The sequence below is a fragment of the Lissotriton vulgaris genome, chromosome 11 (assembly GCF_964263255.1).
Source record: "Lissotriton vulgaris chromosome 11, aLisVul1.2, whole genome shotgun sequence".
NCBI classification, from domain to species: Eukaryota; Metazoa; Chordata; class Amphibia; order Caudata; family Salamandridae; genus Lissotriton; species Lissotriton vulgaris.
In genome coordinates this window covers 138326859-138345800 of record NC_141699.1, presented here as the reverse complement: position 1 = coordinate 138345800, position 18942 = coordinate 138326859, and the positions used below count along the sequence as shown (strand labels likewise).

General features: G+C 43.1%; 1 protein-coding gene across 3 annotated transcripts in view; it reads right to left on the bottom strand.

Moving 5' to 3' along the window:
- The window catches only part of MPHOSPH9 (M-phase phosphoprotein 9), a 692762-nt gene that overhangs the window by 396539 nt on the left and 277281 nt on the right, over positions 1-18942 (bottom strand). For all 3 annotated transcript variants that reach the window (XM_086942918.1, XM_086942920.1, XM_086942919.1), the window contains exon 9: positions 3740-3865. In XM_086942918.1, coding sequence (XP_086799044.1) covers positions 3740-3865 — 126 coding nt within the window. The remainder of the gene's footprint in view (positions 1-3739; positions 3866-18942) is intronic.

The following is an 18942-nucleotide window of genomic DNA, read 5'->3' as shown; positions in this document are numbered from 1 at the left end:
GTGCCAGAACCCTCAAAGAAATCTTCTCTTTGGCCAGGGTAGCTGTGATTTCTCTCTTGATCGACCTGATCTTTGGCAGAGGAAGGAGAAGCTGGGCCGAGACCGAGTCTATCAGGAAACCTAGGAATTCCATCTGCCGATCCGGTATCAGCACCGATTTCTTGGTGTTGATCACGAATCCCAGATTCTGCAATAAGGACGTCGTCCACTCCAAATGCGTGAGAAGGAGGGACCGGTCCTGTGCCAGGATCAGCATATCGTCTAGATAGACAATCAACCGAACTCCCATCCCCCGGAGGCGGGAGACCACCGGCTTGAGTAGCCTGGTGAACACCCAAGGGGCCGAGGACAGCCCGAAAGGGAGTACCTCGTAACGAAACCAACGCCCTTTCCAGGGGAACTGCAAAAACGTTTGATGTGATGGGCAGACTGGGACCGTCAAGTAGGCTTCTTTCAGGTCCAGTCTGACCATCCAGTCGTTCTCCAAGAGAAGGTCTTGCAAAAGATGGATGCCCTCCATCTTGAAGTGTCGATACGTGACAAAGGGGTTGAAATCCCTCAAGTTTAACACGAGGTGCTGACCGCCTCCTTTCTTTTGAACAAGAAAGACGTTGCTGCAGAAGCCTCGCGGCAGGAAGGGTCCTGCAGCAATGGCCTGTTTTGCCAAAAGCTCGTCTAGTTCTGAGTCTATAAAACTCTGTTCGAGATGGGAAAAAAGGAGAGGACGCGGGGGGGGGAAGGGTTGAATGGGGCCAGACTCCATCTCTATCTCGTAACCCTGGACGGTCCGAAGGACCCACACATCTGAAGTGAGAGCTGCCCAATTCTGGACAAAATGGCGCAATCTTCCCCCTAACGGAAGTAAAGGAAGAGAGAGACTTACCAGAAGATTGGTTATCGAAGTTCTTGTAGCCCCTATTGATTCCTTTGTTGTAGCGGCCCCTGAAGCTGCGTGATCGGACGGGTAAAATCCGGCTTGATCCGGTTCTTGCGTGTACCCTCTACCCCGTCTAGGGGCGTAGCCTCTTTGAGGACTGGGATTAGAGTAGCGGCCGGTCGAGCATCCTCTGCCACGCCCGGCCCTACCAGAGACCTGCAGAACACGTTTCAGCGATGCTTGAGATTTGTCCAAAGAAGCAAAAGTATTCACAAATTTTGCAATATCCTTAACGAAATTATCCCCAAACAACTGTCCTTCCGCCAAAGGACCCGGCTCCGAGGAAGCCAATTCCACCAGTCGATCCGGAGAAGGATGGACTTCCGCCGTTCCGAGGCAAGGGCGCAATTCGAGTTGCCCAGCATACAAATGGCCCTCTGAGCCCAACCCGCCAAAACCTCAGGGTGTACGGGGGCACCAGTCTCTTGCGCCTGCAGGGCCAATTCCAGGATCTTGGCCAACGGGCCCGAAAGGTCGAGGACCTTATCTTGGCACGCTCTGAGCGTGCGATCAATCCCTTTCTTCGGGTCCTTTTTATACTTTTTAAGAAAAGTGGTCATGGAAGGGTCTATGTCCGGAGTGAGAGCCACTTTGTGGGGCAAATCGGGGCGCGGGCATTCAGATTTCAGGCGGGCACGAACCTCCTTGTCGAACCCCTTGCGGAGATGAGTCTCCAGATAGGTCGCCACCGCCGGAGGGGGAACCCAGTCGGATGATCAGTGGTGGACAATGTCCGACGGATCAAATGAAAAGGGAGTGGGAATGACCGGGGAAGTGTGTTTACGCTTTTTAGTGCGTTTGAGCGGAGCGGCATCCGAGGAATCGGTATCGGTGCCAGTATCCGTCGCGGTGATAACCAGGGGGGAAGTTGGGGGAGGGGTAACAGGCTTGTCTTGGGATCGAGACTCCTGGGACTTATAAAGTTTGTCGTAAGACTGGGCATGCGGCCAGGAAAGGTCAAGAGCCACCTTCTTCGGGGGAGGGGGGTGAAGGGGATCTTTGCCCGGTGCGGGCATCAGCTTACCCGGGACCAGCAGATCCAACTTCTTGGCCAGAGGGGAGAGGGCCGAGGAAAGGGCTTTATCCAATTTGGCATCGAGTTTTTTGTCCATGATCTCCTCCATGGAGTCCCCTTCATAGAATTCCTGCTGTCCCTGAAAACCATACGCAGCATCCTCCTCTTCACAGTACTCTGTGTCTGCCATCGCAATCAGGAATCCGAAATTCCAACTCTAGTCCCCAGCGGGAAGCAAAGACCAGCCCGAGCAAGGGCGTCGAGGGTGGGGGGTGCCAGGCGCAGGAGCCGGAAATACCAGGGAAAAAACAAGAGCAAGGCCAAGTCCCACTCTAGGACTAATGGAGGAAAAATGGTGTCGCCTGAACCAATATAAGCTGCCCAAAAGCACAGAAATCGCCCACGGCTCCTGGCCCAAGCTGCGTCGATCCCCACTTCAGCCGGGGGCAGAGCGTCGTTCTGGCACCTTCGAGAACTGCGCGTGCCAACACGGCGTGCGCGGGCTCCCCGAGACGTGCGTAAGGCCTCAACGGCACCTACGTACGCTCGTCCCCGAGGGGGGGGCTAACCCCTCACTAGTGCGGCTAGCCGAAGCTTGCGCCGCGGGCAGCGACGACTGGAAGTCGAGGGAAGGGATCGGACGGGCCTAGGTGCGCAACACGCGCCACCACGGGGAAGCGGGGAACGGAGTGAAGATCCGGCCCCAATCTAAGAGCAAAGCGGACAATGTATGAATAAACAGTGCCAAGAAAGCGTAAAGCGATCAATCAAACTATGCAATATACATGAATAATAAGAAACAATAGTCAATGGCATCAACCAATGTACAGGCATCAAGCACAAGTAATAGAGCTAACATGAAAGAAAAGAGCACTTATCTGGGCTGCGGAGCAGCAAAGAAAGAGGAGGCCGGACCAGTGTCTCCAGGATTTATAGACATGATACCTTTGTGATTGGTTGTTGTAAGAGAGGCGTGGTTCAAAGCCTCATGAGAAATGTTATTTTTTACATATGTACTTTCATTTTCATTGGCTGCTGTTGTTGCAGTAAAGAAATGAGAAAGCATAATCAGAAGCCTCCGGTCCTGCCATAGAATTCCCAACCCCATTGAAACCGTGCACTCTTCTTAAATGTCTACATCACAGCTTCTACTACAGCTAGTCACTGGATTGTGTTATTCAAAAGTTGTGTGCTTCAAATGAATATAACAAGGTTCGGTCTTTCATTGTTGCACATTTTCAGTTCCTGCAGTCTTTGCTGGTTTTAAATGCCAGTCGTAACTATAGCTACCATTGGACCCATGTTTAATGTGATACCTTCAATTAACAGCCCTCTAGGACTTAATTTTTATTTGAGCATTTTAAATACAGGATAGAGTAGCTAGCATCCTAAATACTATATAAAACATTATATTTTCATTGGACAACTACAAAAATTATTAAAGTATTTTGATATAATTTCTCATGACATTTATTTTTCATGATTTACAAAATATGTTGCTGCATAATTCACATGACATTTATTTTGATAGCTGGGCTCATGCTTTTGCTCAGTACCCAACCAGACGCATGGATTGCCACCTATAGTTTTCTGGTTCATGCAAGGATCAAGCTCACGATCTCTGGAAAATCTCCATTCCAGGCCCCTTAAGACCAGATTGTATTTTGTAAATCAACTCTTTCATCAAGCTGCACAACTGATATGCACCAAGCGTACATTCCTTCAATGACTTGCCTAGATTGCATTTCACAGGAGCACTCGTCTCAGTTTAAACTGATAAATATTACCTCTGGTGGGTGAGTCTGATGGGCTTGGTCAGGTGGACTCCATGCAGGCCGTTCGTCCTTCTCTTTCAGTTTATTTTGATAAATCAGCTTTAAAGACTGAAGCTTACTCTCACTGGCAGAATTAGACTTGAAAATAAAAGCACATAGTTACACTTTATTACTTTGAAAGCCTTTGGTGTCATCAACCAGAGGAACATAACAAGTACCCGAATGCTACTGACTTAGCCACTCAACTAATTTCTTTTATTACCTCATAATTGTCATTACATTATATTTACAGAGTGGATTGGACATTTCAATATAATCAAAATATAAAAGAAAACTTCATGGCTGTGAAACATATTGAGGTTTATTCACTAACTGCATTTTGTCGTACATAAAGTAGTACTACTTCGGTACCACAAAATGCAATTCACAACCCTGCGATAAGAGACAGTGCCTGAATTCTGCAACCATGGATATATGTTTCAGTGCTAAATATGGAAGGGACAAGGAAGAGTAGATGGAAAAAGGGAAATACTCCTAAATTAAAAAGAGTTTTGAGAATTAAGGAGTGGTGTAATACGGGACATGCTATAACAAACATACCCACAAAACAGTAAGACCATAGCTTTACACAATCTACACATCTAAAGTTACTACTGTCGTACTGTTGTGAATATAGCCTTGAAGAAAATCAAACACAATACATGGCCACTCACAGGTACTGCAACACACTCCAGTAGAAATGACAGATGCAGAGAAATATAATGACATGCCATAGAAACTAATGTTAAAATAATAATTTTGACAGTTAAAATATACATTTATTTTAATGTTTATATATATATATATATATATATATATACACACACACACACACACACACACACACACACACACACACAAACATATATATAATATATATATACACACATTTTTTTATCATTTTAAAAGTTAATTGAAAAATGAAATTAGACATTCAAAATAAATATTTTAAATTTGATAAATTAATGTATTGTAATATGTTATTAGTTCTACGAAAAAAATATTACATTTACATTTATGTTATATTAAAATATGGTGTCTTTTATTTATTTTCAAATTAAAATATTTTATAAAGAATAATAAACATGAATAATTGTCCCAAATCGTTCACATGGGGAGATCTCTGCCATGGTGGCAAAGACCTCCACTTAACTGTGCAAAGTTACTAGCAGTAAATCTACTTTTGTAAATCCTGTCTTAAGAGGCTCCATCCTCTGATTTGAAGCGGTGGAGACATGCAAGTCTACACCTAGGTGTAAACCTACACTCTGAAATGGTGACTAGCAAAAAAGTGTAGCGTTAACCTAGGTGTATTGGCACCAAAATAGACATGGTTGTATGGTAGGGCATGGAGGCCAATATTACACAGACCTGCTGTATTGCCCTAATAGAAAGCAGCAACAACGACATAAGTCAAGTATGTCTAACACTTTCACATTCTAGAACAAGTATAAAACAACAGAACCCACATACATCTTCCATTTATTGTTGCTGTTCATGCACAGATATGTTCTATAATTATTTGGGCTCTGTGATTCTATGGAATGTCCGAATATGTGTGAATGTTGAGTTGCGATCCATGGTCTTCGCTTGTTGAGAAGCCAAGTGGAGTGTCTGCTACAGGAAGCTACTTGGTTTCACCTCTTTTATAGGTCTAGCTTCATGAGGTGCTTATGAGTGTCATTTCTATGTAATGTTTTTAATTATGTTAGTTATGCTTATTTTCTGAGCGACTCTGTATCAGTATCAGGTTTGGGATTGGTTAGTGCTCACATTCCAGCATGTGGCCATTCATCAAGAGTGGAGCTCTGTCATCCATCAACAGCTTATTTGGCATTGTATTTTGTAGCCCTCTTGAAAAATTGGTCAAGGTTCCTTGGGGATATGCGAATACTTATGGTGCCCATATTTTGGGATGGTTATGAACACTGCCTGGCAGGAATCAGATGAACTATGTTTTCACATGGCCAGCGGCAATGACAAGATTATCAAAGGGAACGTCTAGTATTTTAGATCCCATTTAGGTGGTGAATGTAGTGCAATAGTAGAATGAATTATTTTTTGTAAAGGTAGAATTATTGTTTCAAAAGGTGCAATATTTTTCTGAGCAGAGGGCTTGTGTCAGAGGATACAGAGCAGAAAATCCAGAGGGATTGGTAAATTAGGCTTTTAAATCGCTTGCTAATGGCTTAGGAGGCATCCTTACAATTGTATGGAGAAATTGATGTCACTGTTTGCTCTGAAGGAAACAGGCAGGAGGAAACCTAGGATGAAGAAAAGTTCTGGTCCGCGGGTAATTCAGAAGACCAGGGAAGGGAATTCTAGTAGGCAAAAAGTGTAAAGAAAGAGAAAACACCTTCAAGAGGGGTCAAATTCAGTTTGACAATGGAAGATACATGATGGCCTATAGTCTCAAAAAGAGGCAGGCACCCAGAGAGGGGCATAGGAGAGGTCTAAAAAGGTCAAACATAGCCATACTTCAGTGGCTTGTGATGAATCCTCTGGAAGTGGAGATGTTGAAATTAGTTGTTCCTAAGGATTAGATTCGGATAGGGAGGAGGATACCGTAGGAAACTGGGCTTTTTTTCCAGTTGTTACCCCACTTTTTACCTTTTTTTTAGCGACTAGATATTGATTTTCGACTAGGAGAGTGCACGGAGTAGTCTCAACTGTGATTAAACCTAAGGTCTGCCCGCATATAAATTTGGTGTGGGGATCATTATTTTGGTGGTATAGATACTCAATCACGTTGCGACGAAGTATCTATACCGTCAAGATGAAGATCAGCCCATTAGGTTTTTTCCCATAGTTGTTTTCAAATTTCAAACTACTATGTGCATCAAGGACTGACTTGCCTTCAGTACTGATGTTTTGGAAGGAAACTATATCTTTCCACAGATACTATATCTTTATCACCTTTCTTAATAATACTCCGGTGGCCAGGTTGGATCTGGAGAACTATTCCCCCAGGAAAAGCTCTGCTGTGTCACCAAGTGGTATCATACGGCTTCGGTCTTGAATCCACCAGCTTCATATGTGGCGTCAGTATTGTATATATGGCAATGAGGGATGAGGACGTCAGGTCCTGTAGTGTAGTTCCTATATTCCCAATAGGCTCTGCGCATTGGAATAATATATCCTATAGATATGACGTAGGACTTAGGTCAGTAGGTCTCTATCGAATATACTTAACTTAATTGTGAGTGCCAGTTAGCTCAGAGGTCACTAGAAACTTTCTTGAATACACAAGAAGGGATTAGTTTCTGACAACCGCATAAACATGTAAACTTTGTTTCCCCAAGAATAAGAAAATATCTTCAGGGTCGAGGAAACAATAGATAACTATTTTACTCAGTCAATCGTGCATGCTTCGTTTCTACTGACAAATAGTGAGACAGGCGTTTTCAATAAAAAGGATTTATTGAGCATTCTTCTTTCTCATGCAAGAGAGGTGAACTGCTACAATCATTAGACAGAATGCAAAGTATGATGCGTACAACATAAACAGTAATATAAAATAATACGGTAATAGCATTATATGGTTTCTAAGCCATATAAAAATACATACATAAATAACACAGGCTAAAATACTCAACTGGTGCTTCTAAAATACGCCTACCCCAATGTACCTAACCTAGGTCTAGTACGAGGGAAGAAGTAAGTATGGTCTTTAGCATAGGTTAAGTTTTGCCAAGAATTTGCCAAAGGTTTCCCTAGGTTCTAATCAGCTCCATACCTTCGAATGAAGGAGGTTTGGTATCTCTGTCTCGGACTCAATTTCCCAACACCCCACAAGGGGAGTCAGAAACACTGGAGCTGGAATCTCGGCAGAGGACAGCTTGCTAATCAGTGCGTAAACTGGAGAGTCCACTTCCTTCGGCACTTGCTGTAGCAAGCTGTGTCGGGCAAGTAGGTCGTCGAACTGCACCGAACCACACCGTGCTTTGCCATAGCAAGTGAAGGTATATTTATACCTTGAAGGGGTTTAGGAATGCCATGTTTGACGTAAAGTGTCAAGTGTTTAAAACCCACCAAAAATACATAAAAAATGCATTGGTACTAGTTGGACACAAACAATCAATGGTGCTGTACGCATTTAAGCAATGTTTCATTCAAAGCATATAGTTGACATTTGTAAATGCTATCTAAATGAATCACACATTTTTTTTTAAATGGCTCGTAAATACAGAAAAGAAAAGGTGCCGAACCCATTTCATGTCAGAATACATTTAACTGTTGGTATGAGGACAAGGTAAAATATTGTCTCTGGTAGTTCTCTATGAATAGTTCTTCTTTAAGCAGATTACTTTGCGCCAAAAACGAAAAATTTGGAAAAATTAATAATCATAGAAAAAAAGAGTCCCAAAGTTAGAACTTCGTTTTGAAAAAATGAAGGTTGAATTCAGATTCTCTCAGAACACTGTGTGTCAAATCAAAAGTCGGTGTTTGTGGTAGGAGAAAACATCAAATCTTCTAAGTCTGTAAAAAACTCGTCAACCATTGTAGGTGAAAGTTGGATTACCTCGGTAAGAAGATCAACCGCACATAGATGTGAAGCATCGCCGTCAGCATTATTCGCATTAGCAATGTTTGAATCAGAAGGTACCTGTGCACCTGTCCTTGCTCGTACCTCAACAGTAGCATTTTGTGTCTGTGAGATCTCAACGAATGCCGTCATCAGAATTGGTAGCCGCTGGGGATAACACAGTGCATGGGCCGTTACTGGTTCAAGCAAAGTATAAACATCCGTTGGCATGACCAATGGGAGTGTGAGACATGAGTCTAACATGCATTCTTCTCCGCATTGCAGGCAGCGTAGAACAGGTAAGATGCAATCTTGCCAAATTGGTTTGAATGACAGAAACCATGTGGTATTTAATTCTCTTAGACGAGGTAGTCCCAAAATGTGGCCGATGTGCTCACAACACTTCATCGCCAGTAGAGTTGTCTCCATTGAGAACTGGGTGTCGCTGGTGAATTGACTTGCCATATCGCAGCAGTAGGAGCAAAAATAGTATCCCGGCAGCGAGTCCGAAATGAGAGGCAATCCGCCAAACACAGAGTGCACGAAGTTTGGAAAAATTCCTAGGCCTGCTTGAAAAGGTGCTAATAGTCCAGAAAATACTGTCTTAAATACATGTACAATACCACTCGTATCAGACATGTTTAAGATACGACCTAACATTTCCGAGAAATGTATAGGGCAATTTGTAGTTAAGAGGGCATGTATCTCGGCATGTTGCGTGCTTATCTAGGATCCTGATCGATACTGTGACCTTATACCCCTATTCGACTATAAATCCATTTATTCCCTATATTGGCATAACCGTTCAAGTGTGATATTCAGAAAGTCATCTCTGGCCTCACACGAACAGAGCCACATTCCAGAATAGTTCTCTGCCACTTCCTTTGCAACCAATTAGTGCAATGACAGAGCAGAAGTCACTATCTGAAGATTCCTAGATTAACACTCCGAGTTCTTCAACAAGATAAAAACTCAGCAAACCTGGAAATCCCCGCTTGCTGTGTTTTGATTAGTAATGGAACTCTAATGAGCAACTGATAGCGATCACTTCCTAGTGACATCTTTAATTGACGTCTTATGTCCAGCAAACTTACGTCAAACCAGGCACCTGTCAGGTATAAATATTACCAACGTTGCCTTAAGCAATTGCCCTGTTGCTAGCTGTCTGCTGCTGCCGTTGTTAGCTGAAGCTAGCACCCTGTTGCTGCAGCCTGCTGCCCGTCGCCTGAAGCTGCTGATACCATTATCACTGCTAAAGCGCGAACGATGGTGTGCTGTAACTAGGAGCTGAACAGCCGTCCCTCTGCGAAGAAGCCCAGCAGATGCCAGCTGCCCGTGGACGCTGTCCCCCCTCCTTCTCCTCGACGCGCTGAAGAGAGACGCTGTCTTTCTCCTGCTGAGAAATCCAGCTCCAGCGTTTCTAGTCTGCCCTCGCGGGTGACTGGGATACCGAGTTCCCCCTGAAGGAGATACCAGACCTCCATCATTCTATTCAGAGGTATGGTGTTGACTAAACCCTTAGTGAGAATTCTTGAAGCAAACCTTGGCAAAACCAACTTAACTTAAAGCTACTTACTTACTCCCCTCCCAAGTATTAGACTTAGGTCAGGTACACTGGGGTAGGCGTAGTTAGAAGCACCAGTTGAGTATTTTAGCCTAATGTATATATGAATGTATATATGTTTTATTACTTTTAAACCATTGTATGGCTAAGAAACCATATCAATGCTTTTACAGTATTATCTTGCAATACTTATCTTACTGTACGTACTTTTTATCATAACAAGTCTTGCAATTGTGGCAATACATTTCTCTTGTACGAGACTAATGGCTGTTCAATAAATGTTGACCCTTTATTGACAAACGCCCGTCTCTCTATTCTCTACATATTGTGAAAGTAATCTGCACTAACCTGACTGAGTAAAATAACTGTCTATTGTTTCACACGACCCTAGAGATTGACTCTTAATCTGAGGAGCAAAGTTGTCATGTTGCACGGTTGTTGGAAAACTGAATCCCTTCTTGTCTGTGCCAGGGAAGCTGATCACTTCCTATTCAGTCAAGAAAGTTTCCAGTGACCTCTGAGCTAGTTGGTAACACACCCAATTAAGTTTAGCATAGTCAGTAGAGGCCTGGAAGATCCCCACTTCTACGTCGATACTACTGTTTATGTTATTCCAATGCGCAGGGCCTAGTGGGAAACTAGGAACTACACTACATGGCGCCCAAACGTTTGGTAAGGCGATAAACTAACGCAAGACGTTAGAGTAACTCAGTCGTGCATATTTCACACAGACCCCTTTCTCCCGTTAATACTCCAATAGACGTCTGGAGTGGGTGAAAGGTTAAAATCCGCCCGACCTTAGTAGGAAGAGATTCCTATGTAAAGCTCTGGTTTATTCAACGTTGAAGGGTACAGTGTTCCAAAATATTGTGCACCTAATCTTTGTCTCCTTGGAGACCTACTCTGCAAAGCCTGCATTTATAAAATGTCAGACAGTGAAGAAGAAAGGGAAGCAGCTAGGCTGGCAACCCTACTAATAGAGGAAGACACGAGTCTCCTACAGACAGACCCGGATGCAATTATCATCCCGGTCCACTTAAGAAAATCTATAACTTTAAAACTTATAGAGAACGAACTGACACCTCAAGGTGGTACAGTAATTTTCGTGATAGAGGCTCACAAATATCGGCAGACAGAGGTATTCTATTCATGGATAAACTTTCCAGCGGCAAACGCTACAACAAAAGAGTTTCACTATTACAAAATAGAGGAACCTCCGGAAGAGTACGCTCCTTTCGAGGAGACTGAAATCTCACTAAAATTCCAAGAGCATCTGCTCTGGTTTAATGGCGCCCTAAAACACAATGATCATATTACCAGGCTCGGTCCACTAGGTAGACCAGGAGCAACGTGGCCGGTTCTAGCCAGCTACACACCACATCCTGACATTGCAAGAATGTCTAGAGAAGAGCTGTTAGTACAGCTAAAAACATTAATTAAAATACATAGGCAATTAGTCCAATATGTAATGCGGACTGCAACAGTCCAACCAGCTGTTAATGTACCACAGCTGATCCCTCATCAGGGGAACACTAATAAAATTACACCACAGAACATACAGTCATGTCTTGGTAAAACACCGGTAAAACGGGAACAAATTCCTTTCTGGTTAGCACAGAAAATCACTCAAATAGAGGCAGTATTTCCTGATACTACCCCTATAGAGAAACACAGAATCTTGACCATCTGCCTTCCTATGGGAATCGCACCACACGTGGAGGACTGTGACACTTGGGGTACAGTCTTTGCTTCCATTTACACAAAAACACACGGTGTTCCGTCTATGGCGGTAATACCAGAAGTGCTAAAACAGATTCAAAATTAATACGGTCCAGAGCCCGCTTTAAATCTAGGTATGAAAATACTGAAAGACTTCAAGCAGGTCTCGGCTATATTATTAGCCAATATAAAGGGAGAAGCAGCATCTGTGGCGTTCCGCCAGAAGTTGAAGGAAACAGATATAAAAGATCCAGTTGAGCTTGCCAAAATCATAGAGAAATGCTATGAAGAATTAGGTAGAGACAGCTTGGGTGGAAAACCGGTAAAGCCCCAACTGCTCGAAAATCCTGAAAAATTATTTATTACAAATAATTTAAACACTCCTAAAAAGAGCTGGGATGGAAATAAACAATCCACTCCCAAGGAAAAAGTTTTCCAGTCCAGAGGAAGGTCTCCTCGACGGAGGGAAAGAACTCCGACTCGAGAAAACCAGTCTCCCCAGAGGGAGCCCTATGAGAAAAGATATATCCTTAGAAATAGGGATAATCTGAAAAAACCTGATAGATATCAAAGTATTGATACACGTCCCTCTCGATCTTTTTCGCAGAAATCAGAAAGAAGAGGACGGTCAGACCCAGGAGAGCACACCAAGTCCAAAGACAAGGAACCTGCTCAGAGTAAAAAATCTCAATTTCCAAAAAAGAAGGTAGCCAGTATTAGAGTAATCAACCATGCAGAGAATACTGAGGACACAGTTGAAAAACGGGGAGTGGGCATTGACAATGTTGGACAGTGCAGCAGAAATCAGTATAGCGCGCAAGATCTTGATGAGTCATCTGGAGACAGTGGACACGAATGAATACATTCAGGTTGAAACTGCCGACGCCAGACTTAGCGAGCCCCATAAAATATACGAAATAACATTGCGTATAGAGGGTGATAAGACTAGGAAAATAAGAGGTCTATTTTTGGATAAGCTCTCAAAAGGCTATGATATTCTGTTAGCTGAAAAAGATTGGCCCCCAGAGTTTGTCAGGGAGTGCCCTCGTGGCGAAGAAGTGATTATGCCTGCCTTCTCGAATCACATTCCGATTCATAAAAAATATACGTATGCAAGGAAATGGGCTGTAGCCCAGGCACCGGCATTATATAAAAATCATGTAGGATGGGATGAGGACTCTCCTCCTCACAAAATCCAATTAAAAAGTGAACCAACTGCCCAACGGCAGTATCCCATTAAGCAAGAAGCTAAAAAATAAGTCAGGGAGATTTTAGATCAACTTGAATACCAGGGGGTGATTGAAACATGCACCTCTCAAATGAACAATCCTTTGTTTCCTGTCTCCAAGCCAGACAATTCATATCGTCTAGTTTTGGACTACAGACACCTTAATGCATGTTGTAAAACATTTGCAGTACAAAACTCGCATAGTGCAGCCCTAATGAATAACATAGTTAGGAAAAAATATAAACCGACATTAGACATATCTAATGGTTTCTTTTGTCAAAACATTGCACCGGAAAGCAGATATTTGACCGCTTTCTCAGCATTTGGGTCGCAGAAAAATTCTGTCGACTCCCACAGGGGTTCAAGAACAGCCCACGACTATTCTCAGCTAGGGTAACAGAGTTACTACAAATATATGATGATGAGGCATTATCTTACGTAGATGATATCTATCTCACAGACGACGACTTGGATACTCACTTGAAAAGAGTGAACACCATTAAACTTGGGTTCGCGGCAGAGGGTTACAAATTCAACTTTAAAAAGTCCCGAATTGCCCATCTGACAGTACTGTTTTTAGGGTACGAATTATCAAGTGAAGGGAAAAGCCTAGCGGACAACTTCTTAGAGAAGTGCGCTGTACTCCAAGCTCCAAAAATGCTGAAGAATTTACAATCCATACTAGGTTTTCTGAATTTCGGAAGAACTTACATTCTAAATTACGCAGAGAGGGTTAAACCTCTCTACGAACTAATTAAACCTGATTTTAAACATATCAATTGGACTCAAAAACACACAGAAATTTTGAGATCACTGCAAACAGACATGTTAGCAAAAACAAAATTAGAAACACGTGACAATACACGCGGTCTTGTAATCCGAGTCATCCCAGGCAGATGCGGATACACGTACCTAACCTCTAATGAGGGAGAAAAGGTACCAATTTCAATTAAATCTCACTTGTACACACAAGCAGAAAAAACATTCAGTAACACAGAAAGAACTGTGAAAGCAGTGCAAATTGCATTAGCAAATGAACGCGAATTAGCACATGGTAAAAGGATTATTATCCTCATAGCGGAATCCGCCTTCGAGGCGCTATTCAGCCCAGTAAACCTGCCTACAGTGTCACTGGATCCGAAATGGATACAGTGTGTAGATTCTCTAGGAGCGGAAGATGTGAGATACTATTTCGCCCCGCAATTCGAAGAACTGAATGGTTTAGAATATGAAGAAGAATATCCTCTGCCAATCGAAGTTCTGCCTCTCCCAAAATACGCCTGTATAATCTATACAGAAAGATTTGTACAGCATTTCAACGTAGAGAGCAAATCCTACGATGCAGCATGTGTGATTATTAAAGGTCGTTGGCTGTGCGGTAAATTCAGACCGAAAGTAACAAAAAATGAATCTGTAAGAAACTGTTCGGTTCAGAGAACTGAAATCAGATGTTTAAAGATGGCGCTCGAAAATGCAGAACGTGAATTCCCGACACTTATCGTGTGCGATTCTCATTTTTGCGTCAACTCTTACAACAATAAATTGCAGAGGTGGATTGAAAACGACTACAAAGATGACACAGGTGCCACAATAAAGCATAAATTGCTCTGAAACCAGGTAGCTCTTTTACAGAAAGAACTACAAAAGACTCACGTGATACACGCACAGAGTCTTCAACGTGATGGCGTTCACGTTGCAGGGAATTCATTGGCTAATACAGCCACAGCGGAAGCAACTAATCCGGCTTCCGTAGCCACAAAAAAGCGTACAGAAAAATACATAGACGGGGAAACCATGCTGGCAGTAAAAACGACAGTAAAAGGCGACTGTGCAGCACTACCCGTGAACTATCCACTCAATTATGCATACGTAATCGATGCAAACTCCGTTCCTTTTGCTCGAATCCCTGGAGTGGGGGACAGAGTAATTCCAAACAGGAGCAGGAGGGGCTTCCTCTTACTGGAAGCACACATGGGGTTGGGTCTGAGACACCAAACAATTAAAGACTCTCTGAAAGAATTACAATCAGAGTACTGGTGGCCAGGAATGAGCATAGATATTCAATGTTTTGCTCAAAATTGTGAAGACTGCAACAGAGATCGCAGTAATGAACAGGCCAGTGTAGTTTCAGGATCCCTGCTAGACAGCATAAGGCGGTCTATCTGCGCAATCAAAGAAGAGAAGCGCGTCCCATTGTACACAGTTAAGGCTAAACACACTTAAAAAAATGTGGCCTCCAACGCTCGCCTGACGCCTAGAATTGTTATAAAAGATTTGCGAGTCAATATCGGCATATACGCAATTACCAAGTTCCATTCTGACAGGGTTCTGCTTTCAGCTCTCGAGCTTATAAGGAGGCCATGGCCAGCATGGGAATTGGGTTGCGGTATTCTTGTCCGTCGCACCCCGAAGGGAATAGTGTGGTTGAAAGAAAAAAAACGGGACATAAAGCGATCTTTAACAGCGAAGGTATTAGGTTCAGGCGCTGGGTGGGTCAAACATCTAATAAGTGTCCAGACCAGTCTTAATAACTTGCCAAGAAATTCTCTAAAAGGTTTCAGCCCATACAAACTATTGTTCGGAATTAGAATGAACATTCAGGACCTCGATAGTCAGATATCAGTGGTACAAGGAAAAAACAACAGACTTTGACATCAAAGATCGTTTGGCTGTTTTACAGGAACTGAATGAAACAAGAAAATCCTTAAGCAACATAAAGTTAAAACAACAGCCATCTACCACTGACGAGGCACCACAAGCAACAGCCCCAGTAAGGCCTGTCTGGATTCCAAAGATTGGGGATCTAGTCAGAGAAAAAATCGCGGTGAAGAAGGAATTTGGGCCTTCTTACAGAAAAGCAGTACCTGTCTTGGCAGTCACCGGAACAAGATCAGTTGTACTACCGCCCCTTGCTGGTAAAAAGGAGAACAGAGTCGTGTCTATCGACCTGGTAAAACCACAAGCATGTGGCCTATAATCAACAGTAGGCCCAGTGGACTCCCAAGAAACAACAGAATACCCTAACTTGCAACAATCCAAGAGGTTCAAACTGAAAGACTAATCACATTCGATCAGCCTGCAATGCACAGAGAAGGACTATGCAATAATGCCATGGAACTCGTGCCTCTTGAGACACCGATTGAAACAGTTCGTCAAGAAACACCAGTCTACAACAATGTGGCATCAGAAAGTGCTACAGAGAGACAGATTGAAGGAACAATCCCAACAATTGACAGAACTGCCTCTGGTTATTTCATCAACTTCGACAACTTCTCTGAAGATCAAAACGACCCCGTAGTGATGCCAGAAACAAAAAAGTATTCTAAAGAAAATACAGCAGGACTCCTTCAACAAATCAAAGAATTATATCTGGATTCACCGTTGATTGAGCATTGGATTATTTCAGGGGTATTCATACTCCTACTATGGCTAATTTTAGTTTTAATTTTAGGAAAGTTTATTACAATTGAATGGACACAGCAAGTCAGAACATCAACCTAGTCCTGAAACCACACAGATCATCCCACGTGAAGAAAAGAGAACTGTCAACAGTAAATGTCACAGCAATTCAAATACCTGGTGGGGTAGTATGGGAGAAAATGACTATGAGATCTATGGTCCGGTCGAAATCCTGAAGTATCCTCATCAACTGAAGGTTTCCTTAAGTGACTTTGTAAAACCTAGTACATTCTCTGATGATTGGGACTTTAACAGTATTAATGACATGATGTCTGATTTAGTAATGTCAGCTAGATTCACAGATCATGATTATTTACAAGGTTCATCTAGTTATGAGCAATTATTCTGCTACACACATTATGGTGATCATTATTTGCATAGATCTGCACAGCCTAGAAATGTTTTGAAGTATAATCAATGGAAACATTGTGCTACACCACCTAAAAGCAGTTCTAAAGCATTTTTTGAGAAATTCAAATACTTCTCAGGGTTTAACACTAGTGATGCAGAAACGTTTTATTACAAACTGTTAGATAAAACAGGAATGAAAACAATGCTGACAAATTCTAAATTGATATATTCAGAAGCATTTTATGACAAAATGATGACATTTGGGTTTGATTATTGGAAAAATAACATTGAAACGAAAACCATTTGGGGTACAAAAGATTGGCAGGTACAAGGCCTTGAAGCACTATTTAGAACCTGCATGATACCAGAACAAATGATGTTTTTAAATGACACAATACACCAAACATCCTGTCTTGGCCTAGCTAAGATCAAAGACCTTAAAAAACCATCTATTCCAAAGCCAATACCTGAAAATACAACTACAGATATTGAGTTAGACGTGTCACAAATTTTACATTTTAACAGAACACATCCTGATTGGAAAAAGTGGTTAATCTGGCCTACTGACACAAACAACTGTCAATATGGCCGAGATACCCGCCACCCCCTCTCAACACAATCCCCAATGATGGGAAACTGGAAACAATCTGAACTTTTGGAAGACGGGAGGGAGTGACCCTCCCGGCCGTATTTATTAAAATATGAAACAAAATTAAAAACGTTAAAATAACAGTTTCATATTAATGTACAATTTCATTTCCACATTTGATATTTGGCTAACCTTAACATATTCTCTAATACAAAGGTTCTCCTAGCCGATCTAACATCCTACAAACTTTAAATTGAAATTGTACATCCTAACGTTTAAGGGCCAACGGCAAGGTCATAACCGGTGTCAAGATCCCTCAACCAGACATGTCCCCCTCACTTGTGAGGGGCGACCGCACCGAGGCATACCTCAAGTGCATTTACCAATTTCCCTTGACTTGACGGGGGCCCCAATAAACTCGACGCCATTTAAAGGTCGTCCGAGGACTCGTGTGAGGTATCTAGAAGGTAGCGTGGACCCCCTCCCAAACCCCACACAACTTACCACATCTGCCGTCGCAGATGACCTGGCCCCAGGAAATTCCCCAGGAGGGGGCTGTAACCCCTCCTACCCAAGGAAGGGGCCTTGACCGCCTTTCCTTACCTTTCGGCGGCCCATCCTTAGACGGGACCGCCCCCCGTTGAGGGGCCAATGGCCACCTCCTTCGACCGCTCCCATCCGTAATGGGTGACGCCCACCCCTAGGGATCTTCCAATTACTGCTCACCGATCATGACCTTACCGCCACAGGCCGGATAGTTGACCGGCTATCCGGACCCCCCCACAAATACTCCTGCCTAAAGGTCATGTCATAAAGTCCTTAGCCAAGCTATCAGGTCTCCTATGAGTAACTCATTCCCCACCCGGGACAAATGGACACCATCCCCCAAATACATACCGTCCCCTTTAATACAACCATGCGAAATAGAATGCAGTGTATTTGAACGGAACAATCTACTCACTTTATTATTAATTTTCCTTACTGAATGATTCAGAGCAGAAACCGAAAGAGCCCCTCGCCACACTTTCCGTGGGATCATATGGGACCATGCAATTGTGCACCCTGGAACTCTTCTCGCTAACCAACTTACAGTGGAAAGCATCGCCTCAAGAAGAAGTCGTCTACCAGTGGTCACTAAATCGTTGCCCCCAAGATGTACTATGACTATAGACGGCGGTGACCTCGTCCGCCCTAACAAACCCTCGAAAAATGATCGAAACTGGTCAATACAGAGCCCGCCCTTTCCGTAGAAGGACACACTGTACCCGTATTCCCCAGCCACGTGAATCATGTCACCTGCTTTGAATACGTCCGCGGCACGCCTCACGTATGAGTGGCCCACGACCCACACCTCCTTTTTTTTGACAGCCGGTGATGTCTGACCGCTGGCCCAGTGTTGGGTCGACTGCACAGTCCGCCCCGCCTCGTAGGCTTGCGCAACTGAAAACCAAAGAAAAACAAGAAGCGTGAGTACATCAATGCAGCAAGGTAACAGGGGGTTGATTCTGTTTAGGGAATCAGAGGCAGGAATCGAAGTAAATATAGTTAAATGCACAAAGCCTCTGACACCATGGATCACACAAGTTGTTTTCTATTCACGTCCTATTTATTGACAGTGAATGCTCTTGTTTTTTAGCACATTATTTAAAGGTTCAAGTGGGTACACATTGGGTGTGAACAACTCAATTTTGATTGTCTCCTTACATCAGAAAATACATTCGATAATGACAAAAAATAGCTT